We start from the raw sequence: 22206 nt of genomic DNA, 5'->3' as shown, positions 1-22206 counted from the left end.
TCTACTCTATAGCCCAGTCTGACTTTGAACTTACGACTTTCTTTTTGTACTAGCCTCCTGAGTGTTGAATATAGTGTGTGCTATACAACTGGATCTTACTAGTTTTTTTTCCAGGTAGAGTTGAAACTTGTGAACATCTTGCCTCAGTCTCCCCAGGGCTGGAATGACATGTATGTGTGACAGCACCTGGTGTTGGCATTTGAGTTAACACTTTATCGTGGTGTGTGATGTGCCAAGCTTTGCCTACTCTGGTGCACAGTGCTGGGCACAGTACTCCAGGCACCTGGTGGAGAGACAGCAACTGTTTTATAGCAGGAAGGCCTCAACCTCTATGTCCACTACTGGGTTTCCCTTTGGGGGTCTATTAGTTCAAGCGCCCTCAGCCTTCTGTGCAGGCTGGTGTGTCAGGCTAACCTTCATGTCGGTACTTAATGCATGCTTAGTTGATCATCCTCCACTTTTGAAGCAGAGATGGACAGGGGTTGGGGCGGTGGAGGAGGAGGTAAAATATAGGTAAGAATGCACTAGAGTCTGCTGAGGAGTCTAATCTGCACACAGATGCTGCTGACTGCGGCAGGTGGAACTCTGCAGAGATGTACTGTAATTGCTCATCGTCCCTTAGCACCATAACCATCCACACCCACTTCTTATTTCAGAGTCAACCTGATAAGTAAGATCACAGTTGATTATGACCATACAGCATGGAGAAATTGTTCACAAAAACCCTCTAAAGATCTACCAAGTTGCTTTTGACATTGTTCTCCATTGCAGATGAGAAAGGAGCCTGGTGAGGACGCTTCCCTGTGCTCTCTTCTACATCCTCTGCATCACGTGCATCTATGCCATGTAAGACACAAGATAATGAATGTTGCAGAGGAGGAGTAGACGGTGCCCCAGCGGGAACCTGTGGGATCGCTGCCCAACCAAATACTAACCACACACTCACTGTGTGCAAGGCTCAATGGCTGTAAGAGTAAGATACAAATAAATTTAACTTCAAAAGGTTATCACTGCTTCCAGACATTTTGGCAAAATCTTTGTGCAGAATTAATGGAGAAACGGATTTGTTGCACTGGAACCAAAGGGAATCTTTTTTTTTAACCCCAAAGTAAGTACAATCAAGGAAGAGTTTACAAATGATCAAGTTCTGATCAGGAGGCTATGGAGAGCTGAGAATCCCTGAATGCTTAGAATATTCACATTTCAAGACAGTGAGAAAATGCTGTCAGAGTAGGCTGCAGAGAAAGAGTGCAGCAGGTTCAGGGAGAGAACAAGAGCATGCAGTCAGAGGTGAGACACAGAACCAGAGAGACTGGGAGGTCATTCTCAGCTACACAAGGTGAGGCCAGCCTGGGCTACATGAGATTCTCCCCAGAAGCCATAAACAAAAGAATACAGACAACACGTCAGGGAGAAGACACAAAGGAAAGAAAGAACTTGGCTGAGGGTGAACATACAAAGAAAAAAATGTCTAACCTTGAGTATGGCAGCAACATTCCTCTGAATTCTCACTGCAATCCCTTCAGAGATTTATCTTTTTTTGAGATTTTATTCATTTTATGTGAATGAGTGCCTGCATGTATGTCTGTGCAGCATGTGCATGCAGTACCTGAAAAGGCCAGAAGAGGGTGCTGGACCCCCTGGGATTATCGTTATAGATGTTGTAAGCCCCCATGTGAGTGTAGCCAATACATAACTGCTGAGCCAACTCTCTAGCCCTCGTATCCTTTTTTTTTTTTTTTTTTTGGTTTTTCGAGACAGGGTTTCCCTGTAGTTTCTAGAGCCTGTCCTGGAACTAGCTCTTGTAGACCAGGCTGGCCTCGAACTCAGAGATCTGCCTCTGCCTCCCGAGTGCTGGGATTAAAGGCGTGCGCCACCACCGCCCAGCTATCCCTCGTATCTTTAATGCTGCATAACACACACTTTTTGTCCTCTTTTCTTTTTGGTCTTTTTCTCCTTATAAAATGTGTTATAAATACAATCTCATTTATTCCTCCCAAAAGCTTTAAATTGGAGATGTTATTATCATTGTTTTAAAGGTGAAGAAACCAAGGTTAGTGCCTTTGCCAAAGGTCATAGATTTATTGGCGCTGTCTTGACTTCTGATGTTTTACTACCCCACGCTTTGACCTCTGGACCCTGGAGCACTGTACAGATACATGCCATACTGCTATTCCTGACTCCCTAGCTGAGAGAAGCTGAGAGAAGGACATGTGGTTTCTTCCTGTCTCTTCTCTGCAGCTTGAGCTTTGTCCCCAAGAACTGGGTGAGCATTTGCAGGTTTCACATGCCACACTGTTGGAAGTACGGCTGATTAAGTTAAAAACGCATGAGGAGTAAAGCATATTGCAGGGTGGCATCAGTGTGAGAAGGATTAAGCCAATGGAGGAGAAACAATCATTCATGGCAGACTGGGCTTAGCATGGTACTGCTGATGGATCTGCAGTGAGCACCAGAAATAGGAAGTCAGACTGGAAAGCAACATAGCAGTAGCACTGGGGGGAGGTGGCCCAGGAGCCCCACAGATTCAGCACATGTGCTCTCAGGGCTGCACCCACTAACAAGCACCCTCTCACTTCTCTTGGCCTGGGGCTATGGACTTGGCTCTGGGGTGGGCAGTGGGCTTGAAAGGAAACTGAGAAATGAGCCATATATGAAGAAATGGAGGACACTAGTAAATGTAGCAAGGATGCCAGGAGCCAAGCATATTTTCACAACTGTTATTGAAGGCAGCTATCAGCACAGGAGCTCCTGTGGGGTTAGGTTAGAACGGAGCTGTTGGCATGAACACACAGGCTTTAGTGTGTGGATGCATAAATGTTCATACAGACTCAGATGAGTGCCTGCGAGCAATGGCACCCGTAGCACTCAGCGCAGTCACACTGGAGCTTGGTGTCTGTAGTAGCTCCACACAGAGGAAATGGGGAGCCTGGTTGCAAGCATAACCCCACGGCTGGACTTGGAACACAAGATAAGCCTGGTGCATTTTACTGTGCCAGAAAGAAAGGGGCATGCTCAGGAAATGACAGCGGCACATAAAAAGATGAAGGGCCAGTTCAAGAGGCTCACACCGGTCCTATCACAGGTAACCTGAGCATTAAAATAACAAATCCTACAGAGAAAAAGGGCAATAGTGGGAAAACTGGCATGAGCCAAGTAAGGTCTGGAGACTGGTAATAGTACTGTACCGACTTTTAACTTCCAGATTTTGTTGTTTAGGTTTTGAGACAGGACTTTGCCATGTAGCCCAGGCTGCCTGGAACTTATGATCCTCATGTCTTGGCACCTGAGTGATGGATCATAAGAACCTGCCATCACACACATCACATGCTAGTTTTGATAACTTTGCTATGGCTATGTAAGACATTAGTATTAAAGAGAGTGTAGGGTATGAAACATGGGAAATATATATAATATAAAAAAAACGGGTGGGAGATAATACATTGAATAAAATCAGAATTTGTGAGCCATGTTTATATATTCTCTCTCTCTCTCTCTCTCTCTCTCTCTCTCTCTCTCCTACACACACACAAAATTTATGACATATATAAAATTTATATATATAAACTTTATGACATATAAAATCTGGATAAAAAAAAAGCTTTTGCCTGCATGGTGGCATACTCCTTATACTCCTTTTATCCCAGTACTCAGAAGACAAGGGGCAGACAGATCTGTAAGTCTGAGGCCGGGGAGGCCCTGCCTTAGGGAAGAAAAAAAAGAAGTAAAAAATTTTAATTAAAGTAGAATACCAGCTGAGAGGTGAAGGCGCACACCTTTAATCCTAGCACTTAGGAAGCAAAGGCAGGTGGGGCTCTGTGAGTTCAAGGCTAGTCTTGTCCCACAGAGCAAGTCCCAGGACAGCTAAGGCTGCACAGAGAAAACCTGTCTCAAAAAAAAAAAAAAAAAAAAAAAAAAAAAAAAAAAAAAAAACCCAAAGAAACAAAACAAAAACAAAACAAGAATATTGACAAATTTAGAAGAAGTTAAAACATCACTATTTGAAACCAACCTAGTAATAAAAGACCTCAGGCAAGAGTTATTAATGAGCAGTTAGATCAGCTAAGGGAGAAATATGAAGGGGCCATTGATAGTTTTAATGTTGCTTTTGTTTTTCTTTTGAGGCAGGATCGTGGCCCAGGCTGACCTGGAACCCACAGAGACCCACCTTCTTCTGCCTCCCTGGCACTGGGGCTGAGGGCATGTGCTGCCTTCTCTCAGCCCATGTATCACTTATATTTTGTATAAGTATGTAAGCCTGGAGAATAACATCAATACCAAGTACTAAAATGAGTAACAAGTTATGGGGCAAGTAAACATGATCAGCCCCTTCTCCAAATGGTGAACAATATAGCAGCTTTCTGCACACAGCGGCAGCGAGACATCAAAACACAGGAAACTGGACACTCCGATGAGTGACCAACCTATATACTTTGAAAACCTAGCGGTCTCAAAAGACCCATGCATGCTGTGGGCATCTGACCACGCTGCGAAGACACGTCACTGTTCCACCTCACCTGCCTAGGCACCTTCTGACTGGTTAATCATGAGCTGAATGGCCAATAATAGCTAGGCAGGAAAGGACAGGTGGGACTTCCAGACAGAGATAGGAACTCTGGGAAAAAAAAGAGGCAGGATTTGCCAGCAAGACACTGAGGAAGTAGGATACACTGTACTGAGGTAAACGAGCCATGTGGCAGATCCTCTGACAAAGGAAAAAATGGTTTCCTAAAGTCCTTTGAAATCATACTCAAAATTATCATGTATGTATAACTAAATTTTTATAAGAAGTCTATCTATGGTTTACCATTTGTCTGTTTACTTATTTGTGATAATGGGAATTGAACCAGAGCCTTATACATGTTGAAAGTACTCCACCACTGAGCTATATACACAGCCTTTTTTTACATTGTATTTTTGAGGCAAGGTCTCATTAAGTTGTCCTGGCCGGATGGGAACTCATTCTGTAGCCTAGACAGGCCTTGAATTTGCTATCTCCCTGCCCTCAGAGTAGTTGAGATTATAAACCCGTGTCTCCAGGATTCTTGAAAGGATCTATGGCTTGTCAAAGGCTAATAACCACGACAGGCATCTTGTCTGACTGCTCTGACAGGAGAGGAGATGGAGCTCTTCACTCTCTTCTGCTTCAAGGCCCTGCTCTGTGTTACTGTGTAACTGCAGTCAGACTCTGCAGCCCTACCCCAGAGGCTCCTGCTCCCCTAGGGCCTGAAAACATCCTATGAGGGACTATGCCAGCCCAGCAGCCAGTGCTGGGCCTTTCAGAGACCAAGAGGCCCTGAGGAAGGAGGCCTGGCAAACGATCAGATTTGACAAATCAAGTAGATGCAATAGACAACAGAACTGTAAGAGAGAAAAGTGACTCTTTAGACCTGCAAGCTCTGGGCTGATAGCTTTCAGATCTCTTTGAAAAAAGAATTATAGACATATGGGTTGATGGCTAAAGAGACAGCTAAGTTAATAAAGTGCTTATCATACAAGCATGAGGACCTGAGCTTGAGCCCTTGAATCTATATTTAAAAAAAAAAAAATCCAGGTGTGGTAGCATACATGTATAATCCCAGCACTGGAGAGGCAGAGACAAGAGAACCTTAGGGTCACTGCCAAGTCAACTTGCTTATGTCCCAGGTCAGTGTGAGAGACCTTGCCTCAAAAAATGAGGTGACATCTCCTGAGAAATGACACCAACACATAGACACACACAGATAGACACAGACACACACACACACACACAGGAGCAATAGTAACTAGTACCCTCTGTGAGCCTGGAGGACACAGCCCAACAGCAGGCATGGAAGCCCAGCCGCTCAAAGCAGCTTTGTTTCCTTGGTGTGGAGTGACTTACTTTTTGTTAACAAGGAAGGTCTTTCACCAAGTGTATATTCTGGATAGAAAAAAAGGTAAGGGGTTTGGCTGGTGCCTGCAAGATCAAGTATGTGGATATGGTGTGCCCTGTAATGATCCACTCAACATTCTTCTATTCTTACTGTTCATCCTGAAACAGGCCTGGAGACAGGAGTTGCTCACCCAGAACAGAGCATTAGAAAGGAAAAGAGAAAAGAAAGATAAAGGAGAATAAAGGCAAATGGCCTTCCCAGAGAAGAAACACAAGGCTTTCTCAGTTGTAGCCAGTTTCCCGTGTGTGTTCTCCTGTCTGAGCTGCAGTTTGTCCCCCTTACATGTGTGTCCTTTGAGACCTTGTCCCTGTCTAGCCTGTGTCCTCAAAACCTTCCCTATGCCAGAAACCCAACTTTTCCAAACTCAGCTGTGCAGTGACTCCAACAGTGATTCTAGCCAGTGTAGCGGCACATACCTTTAGTCTCAGCAGTTGGGAGGCAGAGGCAGGCATATCTCTATGAGTTAGTCAAGGCTACATATCTTGTCTCAAAGGAACAAGTTATAGGCAAAATAAACAGTTACAAGCAGAAGATATAATATCCTTAATGAGCTCTGTCCTTGTGTAGGACCCAAAAGATCAGAGGCTAGAAACACAAACAGAAAACAGCAGAATGCTTGTCACTCACTTGTCCTGGGACTCAATGTACACGTAGAGATGAGGCTCAAAACACTTGGAAACAATGCCATGAAATGGATTGTCTGGGGCTTTCGGCTTTTTTGGCTGGAAAGAGAGGAGGAAAAAATATGAATGAACATGAACCCCATGTTTGAGCAACCTCTGCAAGTTTTTAAGCAATTTCAAAGAAAACATCAGAGTTCACTCCTAGCTCATAGGAGCAGTGGACATAGGGCTGCATCATGCCATGACCATCCAGGGAGCCACCACAGCTCTTGTCCATATTTCTGACTTGCTGAGTGTGCCAGAAGATTTACTGCTACTCTGATATTACATGCATCTTTGATTTGGAAGTTCATCATCATGATGTTTTCAAATATTAAGTCCGGGCTGAATTTAAAGAACACTTTGTATTGGTAGTCTCTGCTTGTTGCTAGTCACCTACATGCTAGACCCCTTCTCATCTTTCCTTCACGGTGGTCTTCCTGCTACTACTACACAGCCCAGGAAAGCAAGGTGCTGAGCTCCTCTACCAGCCAGCCATCCCCAGGCACGCAGTCAGACTGGCCCCTCCTGCAGAGCTCCCCGGACTTTGGACTTCCATTAACAAATAATGTAAGAGAGGAGCGGGAGGCCGAGGAGGGGTTGCCACCTTGTTCTCTACCTTCTAGCTTCACCATTTACAGTGCTGTGGCTTGGGGGTGTCTTGTCTAGGAAAGCATGGCTGGAGACTATGGTGGGGACACTAATAATTGAAAACCACTGGCGAACAGGTTACTAGGCAGCAGTTGGTTAAAAACTATATTTTCTTCCTAATTCATTCCCAAGTACCTAAAAAATAAGAGTCTCCCTGTTACTTTCTACTCCTTAAAAAAGTGTTACTCTGTCTACTGCCAAATGTCAGCAAAAGGACTCTCAGCCAAAGATGTGGAGTTCAAATTTAACATAAGCCATGCCTGCAACACCCTTGCTGATCAGAACTCTTAGGCCCTTTCCTCCTTTCTGCAGAGATCAAACCAAAGGTGCTGCACACCAGCCAGCGCTCTAACGCCACACTCCATTAACTAGCTTAATGAGGGACGACACTGCACAGTAGCCTGAGCGGGCACTGTGCTGTGCTCCTGCTCTCTCAGCACTCCAGAGCTCCAGAGCTGAAGTCTCAGGCCAGCCTGGGCTATGTAACTAGACACCATTCCAGAAGGGGGGGGGGGGTTAGAGATATGACTCCATTGGTATGTTAAAAAAACAAAACAAAACAAAACAAAACAGAGTTGAGTGCTGGTAGTGCACGCCTTTAATCCCAGCACTTGGGGAGGCAGAGGCAGGCAGATCTTTGTGTGTTTGAGGCCAGCCTGGTCTACAAGAGCTAGCTCCGGGACAGGCTCCAAAGCTACAGAGAAACCCTGTCTCGAAAAACCAAAAACTAAAACAAAAACAAAATAGACAAAACAGAAGACCTATACAGAGGAGCTCTACACACACACACACACACACACACACACACACAGTGCATAGTATACACATCACACTAAATTCAGAGATAGGCATACACTTGTGAGACTGATACTGCCGTCTAAGCCCCTCCTTCCATCAATACGACGATGAGGATTAGTGTAAGGATATTTTATGTAAGCCTACCCTCTTAAACTGCTTCTATTTTAATGAGCACTAAAAAAGGCTAGGTGTGGTGGCTCATACCTGTCTCACCTGTAGTTCTAGCTACATGGGAGACAGAGGCAAGAGAATGTTTGAGCTCACAACTTGAGAACAACCCTGGCAACACAGTGAGACTCTGTCTCAAAAAAAAAAAAAAACAAAAAAAACAAAAAAAAAAAACTACAACAACAAGAAAAACAAAGTAGGGGGCCAGTGAGCGGGCTCAGCAGACAGGATACTTAGCACCAAGCCTCACAATTTGAGTGTGATCCGTAGAACCCACACGGTGGAAGAAGAGAACCAACTGTCACAGCTGTCCTCTGACCTCCAGACAAGCATCAAGGTGTGTGCTCCTTTCCCTCCACTCTAAATAAATAAAATGGAATAAAACATTTTAAGACTAAAAATAACTGCCAAAATACTGGGAAAGCTACCATCCAGTGATATACAAAAATACATCTACCTTCTTTTTAGCATCTGGTTCCTTACAAATCACCATAATTAATGGGTTAAATAGTCTTTTAGCTGATATAGTGGCTTTAATCCCAGGTGAATCTCTGTGAGTTCGAGGTCATCCTGGTCTACAGTAAAAGCGCTCAGCCAGGCAGGGCTACACAGAGAGCGTCTGTCTAAAAATCAAAAAACAAAAAAAATAAAGAATAAAACCCCCAAACATTTAAAATGAGTAATTTTCTACAAAAATTAAATGTTGGGTGTGATGGCTCATGCCTTTAATCCCAGCATTTGGGAGGCAGATGCAGAGGAATCTCTATTGAGTTCTTGGCTAGCCAAGGCTACAGAAAGAAAAAAAGAGAAAAACGTCAACTTTACATGCATCCTATAATTTCATCTTTCTTTCACCTTCCATGAGTTTCATGTTTTAAAATTTGAGGTCAGATTTCTAGAAACTGCCCTTCTGGTTTTGCTCTCTAAGACAGTCTCACTGTTTTCCAGAAGTCCTCTGCCTCCTAAGTACTGAAATTACAGGGACATGCCACCACACCTGCCCACAATTCTGGCCCTTCTTTAGGCAAACCCACACCAGGTGCCTGTGTATCTTGTCGTCTGGATACTACTGTCAATGCTGGGCCCTGGGCGGGACGATGAGAGGGCCTCTGGGAAAGCAGGGGGCTGTATCCAGTCCATAGCTGCTCCCCTCAGAGCACAGGTGCCAGGCGCTGCTCTCGGCTTCCACTAGTTTAACACAGATGACCCGCCATGAAGAACGAAGGCTGTGGGGATTCTCACCCCTTTGTTCTATGTGTGTTCACCTGCGTGTGGGGGTATATCCGCCTGTGGGGGGGGCGTGTTCACCTGCGTGTGGGGGTGTGTTCACCTGCTTGTGGGGGCGTGTTCACCTGTGTGAGGGGGCATGTTCACCTGCATGTGGGGGCATGTTCACCTGAGTGAGGGGGTGTATTCACCTGTGGGGAGGCGTGTTCACCTGTGTGAGGGAGCGTGTTCACCTGAGTGAGGGGACGTGTTCACCTGCGTGTCGGGTGGCAGAGCTTGATTTCGGACGTATTCCTCTATTGCTCTCCACCTTACTTTCTTTCTGAGAGAGTCACCTCTCACTGAACCTTGAGTTTGTCATTTCAGCTAGAATGGGTGGCCAGCAAGGCCTCTGGATCCACTGTCTTTGTTCCCCCAGTGCTGAAGTTAAAGGTGTGTACACAACATCTCGCTTTTATATGGGTGCTGGGGATCTGAACTCAGGTCTTTGTTCTTGTACAACAAGAATTTTACCTGCTGGGCCATCTCTCCAGACCCCATTCTTTTTTTTTTTTTATGTTTTCTTTATTATTTATTGTGTATACAGTGTTCTGCCTGCATGTATGCCTGCAGTCCAGAAGAGGGCATCAGATCTCATTACAGATGGTGTGTGAGCCACCATGTGGTTGCTGGGAATTGAACTCAGGACCTTTAGAAAAACAGTCAGTGCTCTTAACCTCTGAGTCATCTCTCCAGCTCTCCAGACCCCATTCTATCTGTTTTCTTAATATATTCTTTTTGATAAGGTGATTTATTAATACAGAAAAATGTGATTCAATCTGCCTTTGTAGGACTAGATAACCTGACTGTAGATTGGGAAGTCATGACTATTGTCACCAGGTACCTGTTCGGTGATTTAAATATAATCCTGAGTATCATCCCTTTCTCTGTGTGTGTTGGGGAGGTATGTGCTCATGTAGATGTGCTACACAGGGTGGGGAGAGGTGTGGAGAGGAGTTTAGCCTAGGGAGTCATTCTCTGGTGCCTTCCACCTTTTGGACTGGGCTTTGTCAAGTAGGCTGGGCTGGGCGGCCAGTGGGTACCAGGGGTCTGTTTCAGTCTTGTCTCACATGACTGGGACTATAGGCACGTCCCATTACTCCCAGCTTTTGACATGGATTCTGGAGAGCCAAACTCAGGGCCTCACACTTACAAAGGCGAATGCTTTACTGACCAGGATACCTAACATGTACTGTTCATCTTGTGCTTTGTTTTGCTTATAATTATCATTATTTATTAGTGTGTGTGTGTACACATGTGCTCACGCACACATACACACGTGTGGCAAGTTTATGGAAGTCAGAGGACAACTCTGTGGAGTCAGTTTTCTCGTTCCATCTATAACATACTCTCAGAACTCTAGACCTTAGCACAACTGCCACCATGATGGAAGTTCCATTCAGGCCATAACTCAGCACACCGACACCACCACCAGCCAAACAAAAACAAACACCTAACCCATCAAAGCCCATAGTTCTGGGAAAGTCTCTAAATGTTCTATCCTTGCTATTTGGCTTCTGTAGTTCTGCTTTGTAGGGCCCGGGTCTACCCTTGTTCCTGGGGCTCATCTTGAGGACAGTTTCTGGTCAACTAACTAAGCATCCTGTTTGTTCCTGTGCTCCCTCTGCCCCACCTGGTAGGGCATTGTTGACTCCATTGTTGGTATGATAATTTCCCACCTGCCTGGGCGGAAATCCTTGTGCAGCACCTAGGTATGGTAATTTCCCACCTGTCTGGGTGGAAATCCTTGCGCAGCAGCGAGGTATATAAGGATTTCCCCAAAATTAAATGAACGGCATTCGGCTGATCTCCTTTCGAATGACCCAGGTCTCTTTGTGTGTTTTTTCAATCTCCAGGCCCTTGCCTCGAGTACGGTACAGTGGCGCGCGAACTGTACCGAGGGGGTAACACAGAATCGGGTGTTACACTGCTTCTGGATAACTGTTCTTGTAAACTGAAGTATGTCAAGCAAGGATGTGGATTTTGTTTGTTTGTTTGTTTGTGCTTAGAAGCTCACCCTGAGAAAGACTCAGGGCTATATACTAGAACCCCTAACACCCAATGCAGTTATCAGATGACTAGTAAAGACTTTATATTGGCTTAAACCCTTATCTGAGCAATCTTTTCTGATGGACCCCCCCCCCCCACAACACATCTTTACACGGGTTCTGGGGGTTGAACTCAATTTTCCATGCTTACACAGAAGCACCCTTACTCAGTGAGCCATCTTATTGGCTCATTTTGCCTGGTTTGAGACAGGGCCTTGCCACGTATACCAGCCTAGTCTTGAACTCTGTATCTCAGACTGGCCTTGAACCATAATTCTCCTGCCTTAACTTCTTTAGTGTTAGGCTTACAAGTCATCGAGCCTGATCTTCATAGGTGGTATGCATGGCAAGGCCCCACAGAATGCACAGAAAGTTGCATTACTAGATAGGCAAGTGTCCCAACTCCACCTTAGGTGACTGATCTACCTCTGTCTTGTCTGTCATTGGTCTTGCCACCACAGTTCCTAGTTCCTGTTGATGCATTTTTATCAGGAGCAGAAGCAAGATGGAGATAACAGGAGGGACTGCCCGGGTTTCTTTCTTTCACTTCTTGTTCACAGGGATGCCCATGCCCACAGCTTCTCTATGGATGTGCTCATGTGTAGTGAGTAGGTGCTAGAATTCAGCTCACACTGGTGTCTCCCTTTGCACCAGGCAGCTCCCCAAAGAGCTGCTCTGTAGCTTAAAGAACACACTAAGTCATTTAGCAGTAGCATTCAGGCTGGACTGCTGAGTGTGTGAATTCTGTCCAAATGTTGCAGATGTTTAAGCTATTTCCTCCCGAGTTTGATGGAATAATAAAAGGTTACTGTTGTCACAGTAAGGAGGTCTGCAGCTGGCCCCATTTCCTTTTATTACTATCCAATGTAAACAGATTAAATCTAACTGCTCGGATCACCAGAAGGGTACATTTTAAAACCAGAAATTCCTGATTTCTTCTCTCTCCTCCTGTGCCCTCAGTCCCTTGTTTTTTTAATCGCTGGGAATATCTTGGCAACTAAGCACTCACGTCTTCCTCAAGATGTGAACACTGCTTTTCAAGTTCATACTCCCTTCCCAGCGGCTAGGCACAAACTGCAGCAGGAGGGAGCAAGGGATGACCTTGACCTTGGAGGTCAACTGCCTACTGGCTGTAGCAAGAGATGGTTAGAGTAACCCAGGGCAACAGGTAGGGGTTCCTTACCTACTTGGGCTCGCTCCCTACTAATGCTGTGGAGTCTCTTCTCTGCACTCCAAGAGATCCTGTTCTTCTGGTACACAAGACCCCAGAAGACAGCTGGCTGCGGCGAGGGAGATCTCAGACTCCATCTAGTCAGTCAGCAGTGAGAGTGACTTCTTGGGGCATTAGTCACTGTGTGAGTGTTACTGCTATTAAAGAACAGCCTTGATGTATGGGGACGTCATCTAAATCAGGGATTTTTTTATTAGTTTTTCTTTTTTTAACACACGTAATGATGTGGGAGAGTCTTCTGTTTGTGTTGATTTCATTGGTTAATAAAGAAACTGCCTTGGCCCATTTGATAGGCCAGCCCTTAGGTGGGTGGAGTAGACAGAACAGAATGCTGGGAAGAAGGAAGCGAGGCAGATGGCTCAGACAGTCGCCATGCCTCTCCTCTCTGAGATGGATGCAGGTTAAGATCTCTCCCGGTAAGCCACCCCTCGTGGTGCTACACAGATTACTAAATATGGGTTAAAGCAAGATGTGAGAATTAGTTAATAAGAGGCTGAAACTAATAGGCCAGACAGTGTTTAAATGAATAGTTTGTGTGTTGTTATTTCTGGGGCTAAGCTAGCTATGTGGGAGCTGGGTGGCGGGACACAGCCCGCCTGCTTCCTTTTTACTACAACGTAAAACTTCAGGTTTAAAACAATCTTGATCTGGAAAGTCCATGTACAAAGTGACTCAGAATGTTGCTGCTCTGGCTAAAGGGACTGTGGACCTTTTCTCTCCTAACTCCCCATGTCTGATGGGCCATCAAAGAATACAGCGTCATGATGCAGACAGCAGGAAACTGAGAACCTAAAGCTATCTGAGACTGCTCTGAGTAGCAGGCACAGGTCCAGCATTTTCCTCACCACAGAGCTCTGTTATAACTGCCTGTCCAGATCAGGTCCACTGTCCTTAGATCCAGCAGGTCTTGGTCTTACCATAATCACTTCAAGCTTTCACGAAGAAGAAAAGCTCCAAGACAAAAACAAGATCATATTTTACCTAGCAAAACTATGCAAAGGTATGAAGGGACTCTGCTAATTCAGTGCAGTGACACTCTGAGGTGACCAGCCACCACAGAGCACCTGAGTACTCCAACTGCATGCTTCTGATCATGATGAAGGCATGGGGAGACTAGAGGGGCCCATACAAGGCATAACTACAAGGCATGATTCGGCTGGGCAGACGGCCCAGTGAGAGGGAATTTACAGGTAGAATGAGGTCCCTCCAGCCCAAGTCCTTGCTCCCACACTGAGAACTGCTCTGGGGTGAGAAGATTCCCCTTTCTGTGCTGCTCAGTGATTCAGTAGCTGTAAGTCAGTTACAGCCTCACGTTCCTGGGACAGATCCACAGCAACCCTTCAGTTCTGCCCATTTACCTTTGCCTATAAACTTAATTTCTATGGGCTCCACTTTTTAATAAGACACGAAGTGTGTGCATGTTGGGGGTCGGTGTGGCTAGGTAAGGAATTCCAGCTTGTATCTGCTATTCCTGGCCCCTCCAACTTCCAAACTCACAGCCCGGAGCAAGCTGTTCAGCTTCTCAGAGCTGTACTTTGATCACCTGTAAAACCAGAGGGAGCCACTGTGAAAGCGAAATGAAAGACAGCGTGTAAAGATTTTGAAAATATAAAGTGCCTTAAATGTGAGGTGTCTGTGTTATTACAATTACTTAATCAAGGGAACAGACACTTTTTTGTGGCCCTTAGGATTCTGCTGTCTGACTCCCGTCAGAATTCACACAGCCTCGCCACACCAGCAACACAGCTCTAGCGGCAGCACAGCGCGTGGCTGGGGGCTTCCTCAGGCTGGTGTCCCAGCCCCCCTCTGGCTGGTGTCTGGAGAGAAACAATGACACCAAGTAATCCTCCAGCAGCCACATGAAGAAAACTAAAAAGGAGCACTAATCCAGAAAGGAAATGGCTGACTTACTGCTCAACCCGTCTTGACATAAAATAGCAATGAAACAAAAACACCATTCTGCAGGAAGAAGGGAGAGGAAGTTTCGAGCTAGACAGAAAGTGCTGAAGGAAATTAAAGTAGTGGTGTGCTCTGAAAAGAACTCTCCAAAGATGCTGCTGGTTACCCTGATGTTTCCAAGGCCTCTCCAGTGGTTTCCATGTTGGCTTGCTTTGTGAAGGCCTCTCCCAGCCCATGACACTGCTAACCGTTCCACAATGCCTCACATCATCACGGTGTTGGATGGGAGGAAGGAAAGCTTCCTGACAGACCCAGATGCTGAACAAGGAAGAACTGTACTGGGCAGCTCTGCCACCTGGGCTGAGGGGGTGTGGTGCTCAATGCTGAGGGAAGGTTCTTCTGCAACCAATCAGGGGCAGGCAAACTGCTCTTTGTTATCTGGCCAGGCCCTCATGCCAGGTCTTCTGTAAAGCCCACCACCACTGCGATCTCTAAGTGTGATCCCTAGCAAAGGACCCCATGTGAAGTGAGTCAGCTCGCTTTCAGAAAGGTGCATGAGTCGTTACACACTATGACACAAGTAGACTGAATCGGTTACACACTACAACACAAGCAATCTGAGTTGGTTACACACTACGACACAAGCAGGCTGAGTTGGTTACACAGTATGACACAAGCAGACTCACTTGCTCTAATTCTCCTTTCTCCAGTGCCAGCTCCTCCATCTCTGGTGTTGTCTCCTCTTCCAGGAAAGGATTGGTAGATGGTGGTGGGGACTCCAGCTTTTTCTATTAAGAAACAAAAAAGAGGTTATTTTCTGAGCATGAGCCTTGCCAACGACCTACTTTATCCAACTCTTCCTAACAGCTGGATCATTGGATCTACCCTCATAACAAGAATAGAGGCATAGGGGCCACATTCTCATCTGCATGTCTTCATATTCCTCTTGTACTTTTTTATTGTTTTTTTTTTTCTGAGACAGAGTTTCTCTGTGTAGCCCTAGCTGTCCTGGAACTAGCTCTGTAGACCAGGCTGGCCTTGAACTCACAGAGATCGCCTGCCTCTGCCTCCCGAGTGCTAGGGTTAAAAGTGTGCGCCACCACTGCCCAATTTCCTCTTGCATTTTCTAGAACCTGCACTGCCCACTCTACTCCAATTCTTTCTTTTAAAGACAGGTCTGTCTATGTAGCCCTGGCTGTCCTAGAACTCACTACGTAGACCAGGTACCCTCCTCCAGTTCTTAGCTGGCTGGAGCTCTCACTCACCATTCAGTCTTCACTTGAGAGATCTCTCCTGGGAAGCCTTCCCCATCTGCCAAGTTTGAGCAACGTGTATAAGCTTTATGGGTACATATGAAGTTGGGCATAAGTTGCCTGTGCTGTAACCCTAATGTTATAAAGTATAGACAGGTGGATCACAGGAGCTTGTTGGCTAGTCTGGATGATAGTAACCCTTTCTCAAAGGAATACAGCTTAGATAGAATTCCAACATCCTTCTCTGGCCTCCACATGTAAGTACACACACACCTGCAGACTCACGAGAGGAAGAGAGTGGGAGAGGGAGACGGGGAGAAAGAAGGAGAGGGGGAGAGACTGTGGTGGCTAGAATCATGTAGGTTCTGGTCTCCATGTGTCTTTGGTGCCTTTCATGTAATAGGTGCTCAATAAATATGGATGAATCCAAATGCCAGATGGGTTTGAATTCAAGAACTACAGAGCTAACCTCACATGTTCTAGATTAAAGCCAGAAATCTATTCCCAAGTCAAGTCCCATTATAATGATCACAACAGAAAGTTTCTTGAGAACAACTATTCCTCATCTCTGGAATGAGATAACTGCTTCAAAATACATCAATGAGGGAGCCACAGGCTCTGGGAAAGCTGGGGGCAGGAGATGTAGGTTTTAGCTCCAACTCTGCCGTGATGGTCAAACCATCTAGCGACTCTGAGCCACAGGAACTGCATCTCTGAGTGAGGCTACAGTCACAAGACTGCTTCAAGGATCAAATGTAATCAATGTGCAAAAGCCAAGCAGAAGCACAGTATGGGCTCACCAACAATGCTAACTCCATCGCAGGTACAGAGCCCACACAAGTCTTGGGAACATTTTAGGATTTCTGAACCAAAGGAATCTTTTATGTTTGGATGTTGAGAGTTTCAGCAGAAAGGAAGTCAAACGGCAAGCAGGACAAAAGGAGACAAGAGGCTAAGTGGAAAGGAAGTTTCCAAATGTATTTGTGATATTTTAGCATCTACCAGTAGCGCAAGCTGATGTAATTGCTAAAACCAGGAGAATGGCCACAGTTGGATGATTGTGTGAATGGCTGCCAAGTGCCCACATCATTCAAAGGATTACAACAAAAACCAAAAGTAAACTACAACAAAAAACCCAAACCCCTGAGGTATCTGCTATCAACTTTAAGATAATTCTGTTTACTCCCATTTGAACTACTAAATTCTTATCCAAAATACTCAGGTGCTGTTTTGTAGTCAGACAATGGCTTCTGTACATGAAGAAAGCCTGAGGATGACTGTATTAGCATTCATAATTAATATTAAGCCTCTAAGTGGTTATTTGGGAATGGCTGCCAGAACACAGAAAAACTCTGCCTATTTTAATTTGGATTTTTTTTTAAACTGGGTTTCACTAAGTTTCTCAGACTAGCTGTGAACTCTTGCACTCAAATGATCTTCCCTAGCCTCTCAAGTATCTGGAACTAATACAAAAAATATTTTTTTCCCAAACATAATATTCTTATTAATTATCTGGGAATTTCATATAATGTATGCCATTACACTCACTCCCATTCCTCCCAGATCCACCCTCTCATCCTTGTGCCTCAACCTCTTAAGAGGTGGCCAGGCTAGCCTTAAACTTGCCATCTTCCTGCCTCTGCCTTCTCAGCACTGGGATCACAGGTGTGCATAGCGTGTACTTGGCTGGAAAGAAAGAAGCAGGGGCACAAGACTGAGTCTTCTGAAACCGGTTCCTTTCCAACACCACACAGGCAGCCTGCCCTACTGACTCTCTGGGGATCTCTCCAAGAAACGGAAGAAGTGGGCTGTCAGTTTACAAGTGTGAAAGGCACAGCAAAATGCTTCCTTCTTCCCAGCCCTAGCACTGCGCACTCATTACCCGGCTGAAAAATGCTGTTGTACTAAGCCCAAGAGTGGGTGCCGAGGGCCATGCTGCTTCTCCTATTCATCTGCTATGGTGAAAACAAGTCTTTGCCAACAGCAACCGCTGGCGCAGGATAGCTTCTGGGTGACAGCCCTGCTGTCAGCCATCCGGGTCGTACTTCTCCTTGCTGCTCTGCAGCTGCTGCGGACCAGAGAGAACTGCTAGTCTGGATTGGATTTTAAATAACTGGAGTGACATATCCTATAAACTCTGCAGGGCTAGATGAATGAAGTATTTGCCAAGAAGGGAAAGGATTTCCAATTTTAAAAGAATCCATTCTTTTGGCGATGATGACAGTGTATCTCAAGTCCACATGGGAAGCTAAAGTTCTTCATATAGCAACTTAATTGCCTCTGATTGGCTCACATGGGATTCCCAGCACCTTCAAAACAGAAGGGCCACACGCGCACCGAGCTGTCTCACTAACTGTGAGAAGAGTCTGGCTTCAGCCAGGTGTGTTTCCGCATCTGGGCCTGCACACACAAATCCCCTCTGGAGGCCCTGGCTGGACACGTTACATTATCAAAGAAAGAACACTGAAACTTAAGGCCATTTCCCCCTTCCCTGAAGAAGAAAGCCTTCTGCTATGAGATGAAAGCCCCACATTCTCCGCAGTTCTCATTCCATAAACACTTTGCACCAGGTCAGTTCCTGATTGGTACTTTAAGAGGCAGCCTGTGGGCCTTAGCTGATAATCAAGACTGCAGGCAGGGCTGCTCACACCTGGTGTTTTCTATCCTCCTCCACTCTCGCTGCCACGTGCTCGTACCTCACATTGATGGAATTACAGGTTTCTTTCTCCTGATAAACCGTAAGCACCTGTCTGATCCAACTTCTCATCTTTTTCTGAGCCTCTGCACAGAACACACTTGAGGATTTTCTTGTCCAACACGTCTTCACAAATGTTTTCCACACACAGGTTTTTGTTTTCTGTACAGAAAATATGTATACTGTGTGTGTGTGTTCATAAGGAAAAAAATACTGGAAAGCTCCAGGTAAGAAGACAAAGAACTTAGTTTAAAAATATTCTCTACTAACGTTCAACATGTAGGTAATAGCTGAGGTTAGTAAAGGCGCACACATGTAATTAATCCCAGCACTTGGGAGACAAGCAGAAGACAGTGTTCAAGGTCAGCTTCTGCTACTTAGTGAGTTTGAAAAAGGTGAAAGATTTTATATATGCACTGAAGATAAACCAAAGTATTACAGAAAGTTTGAGGCCGAGTCTGGGTTACATAAGTCCCTGTATTGAACAACAACAACAACAACAACAAACAAAATACCAAGCAGGTATTACTTGGGGGGTTGGGTGGTGGGGAGGTGAAGAGGCTATTTATCTGAGATAAAAACTATTTAAATTACAGTATAATTCATGTAACATAAAATTCAAATTTATAAGTGATCTGCAATCCAGCAATATTTATGCATTATTTATTCACAGTAACTAAAAATGGAATAAAACCAAATGTCCAGCAGATGAAGAGATAAGTAATATTTATAACCCATACTCATATTACTCAGGTATAAAAAGATCAAAGTACTGATGCATGGTACAGCACAGGTGAGCCTTTAAAATACCACCATAAGTGAAGGAGAGCAGACATAAAAGGCCCCTCACTGTGTGTTTATGGAATGAGAAATGTCCAGAATAAACAGATCCATAAAGACAAAAAGGAGATTAGCATTTTCTCCCAGAGCTGAGGGAAGGAGGTAACTGGAAGTGATTGGTATAAGAGTTTTCTTTTCTTTTTTCTTCCTTTCTCTTTCTCCTCCTTCCCCTCTTTTCTCTTTCTCTTTCTTCCTTCCTCTTTCTTTTTTCTTTCTTTTCCTCCCTTTTTCTCTTTCTTTCTCCCTTCTGTACTTTCTTTTTTCTTATTTTTTCTTCTGTTCCCTCCTTCCTTCCTTCCTTTCTTATTATGTATACAGTGTTCTGCCTACATAACAGAAAAATGCACCAGATCTCACTACAGATGGTTGTGAGCCACCATGTGGTTACTGGGAACTGAACTCAGGACCCCTGAGAGAACAGACAGTGCTCTTAACCTCTGAGCCAGGGTGATGAAAAGTCTTGGAACTTAACAGTGGGAATGATGGAGTAACCTTGTGAATGCACTAAATTGCACACTTGAAAAGGTGAGGGCTTTATATTTTGTTATAAGAACACACCCGGAGCAGAATTTATCATACAATGTAATTTGGGACAGCCCAGGCATTGGCACCGGTCTTCTCTCCAGTGACTAGAATGTCAGACTCTCTTCAGGCATGACCTGCAGTCAATTACTGATGTGGGATGACCCTCTGAATGCTGTGAATATGTTTTATTACCATTGGTTAATAAAGAAGCTGCTTTGGTGTATGGCAGGGCAGAATAGAGCTAGGTGGGAAAGCTAAACAGAAAGAAGGCAGAGTTCAGGGAGACACCAGCAGCCACCAGAAAAGCAAGATGTGAGGTAATACCACAGTCACATGGCAATACACAGATTAATAGAAAATGGGTTAATTTAAGATTTAAAAGCTAGTTAGCAACAAGCCTGAGCCATTAGCCTAGCAATTATAATTGATATTAAGCCTCTGAATGATTATTTCCTAAGTGGCTGTGGGGCCCGCTGGCAGGAGAGAAACTGATCCAGTGGGACCGGATGGGACGAGGAGAAACCTTCAGTTACAAAATACAAAATGCATAAAAGCAACACTCAGTCCTCACTTTTGATGGGAAAATGGAGCTCTTCTTTTGTGCTTCTTCATTCTTACCTATCACTTCCAAATTTTCTATATTGATGAAGTATTATTTTCTCCTTAGAAATAGGCACAGACACACAGTCTCATTCTGAGACTCCTGGAGGCAGGATAGCCCTTTTAGACTGAGGTTGAGAGAACCAAAGATGAGAGCTGGACCAGAGAGGAAGGTTGCTGTGAACACTTGGCTTGCTTGCCCAGAGAACAAGGAGGAAATAAGAGGCTGTGGCTTCATTCTTGGTTAAGAAAACTAAGGTTGGGACCTGAGCCAGTGACCTCCACAGGAGCAGGTACAGGGAGAAAATGCCAAGGGAGTGACCACCGAGGGAGCAGGCCCAAGCCAGAACACATAAGAAACATCATCCACCATGATCAAGTTGGCTTCATCCCAGAGATGCAGGGATGATTCAACATACAAAAAAATCAATGTAATCCACCATATAAACAAACTGAAAAACAAACAAACAAACAAATACATGATCATCTCATTAGATATTGAAAAAGCCTTTGGCAAAATACAACACCCCTTCATGATAAAAGTCTTGGAGAGAGCAGGGATACAAGGAACATACCTATACATAATAAAGGCAATATACAGTAAGCCAATAGCCAACATCAAACTAAATGAAAAAAAAAAAAAAAACTCAAAGGCATCCCACTGAAATCAGGAACAAGACAAGGTTGCCCACCCTCTCCATATCTATTCAATATGGTTCTTGAGGTCCTAGCTAGAGCAATAGGACATCAAATGGAGATCAAGGGGATACAAATCAGAAAAGAAGTCAAACTCTCACTGCTGATGATATGATAGTTTATATAAGTGATCAAAAAAATTCTACCAAGGAACTTCTACACTCATAAATACCTTCAGGAATGTAGCAGGATACAAGATTAACTTAAAAAAAATCAGCAGCCCTCCTTTACAAAGATGATAAATGGGCTAAGAAAGAAATCAGAGAAACATTACCCTTCACAATAGCCACAAGTAGCATAAAATATTTCAGAGTAACTCTAACCAAACAAGTGGAAGACCTGTATGACAAGAATTTTAAATCTTTGAAGAAAGAAATTGAAGAAGACACCAGAAAATGGAAAGACCCATGTTCTTGGGTACGTAGAATTAACATAGTAAAAATGGCAATCTTACCAAAAGCAATCTACAGATTCAATGCAATGCCCATCAAAATCCCAGAAAAATTCTTCACAGACCTTGAGAGAATGGTACTCAACTTCATATGGAAAAGCAAAAAACCCAGGATAACCAAAACAACCCTGTACAATAAAGAATCTTCTGGAGACATCACAGTCCCTGACTTCAAACTCTACTACAGAGCTACCATACTGAAAACAGCCTGGTATTGGCATAAAAACAGACAGGAGGACCAATGGAACCAAATCGAAGACCCCAGATATCAATATGCATACTTACGAACACCTGATTTTTGACAAAGAAGCAAAAAATATAAAATGGAAGAAAGAAAGCATATTCAACAAATGGTGCTGCCGTAACTGGATATCAACATGAAGAAGAATGAAAAGAGATCCTATCTATCACCATGTACAAAACTCAAGTCCAAATGGATCAAAGACCTCAACATAAAACCAGTCTTGGAGAGGGGAGGAGTGGGGGTATGGGTAAAAGGGAGGGGAGG

The 22206-nt window shown here is 44.5% G+C and overlaps 1 protein-coding gene across 1 annotated transcript in view; it reads right to left on the bottom strand.

The window, feature by feature from the left end:
- The window catches only part of Vps53 (VPS53 subunit of GARP complex), a 136047-nt gene that overhangs the window by 38870 nt on the left and 74971 nt on the right, over positions 1-22206 (bottom strand). Inside the window, exons 12-13 of the mRNA XM_038327391.2 lie at positions 15325-15426; positions 6543-6637 (exon numbers count right to left, since the gene is read on the bottom strand). Of these exons, the coding sequence (XP_038183319.1) occupies positions 6543-6637; positions 15325-15426 (197 nt within the window). The remainder of the gene's footprint in view (positions 1-6542; positions 6638-15324; positions 15427-22206) is intronic.

This window comes from Arvicola amphibius, chromosome 4 (genome assembly GCF_903992535.2).
Source record: "Arvicola amphibius chromosome 4, mArvAmp1.2, whole genome shotgun sequence".
NCBI lineage: Eukaryota > Metazoa > Chordata > Mammalia > Rodentia > Cricetidae > Arvicola > Arvicola amphibius.
Note: the sequence above shows the minus strand (reverse complement) of the source record. Positions and strands in the feature narration are given on the sequence as shown.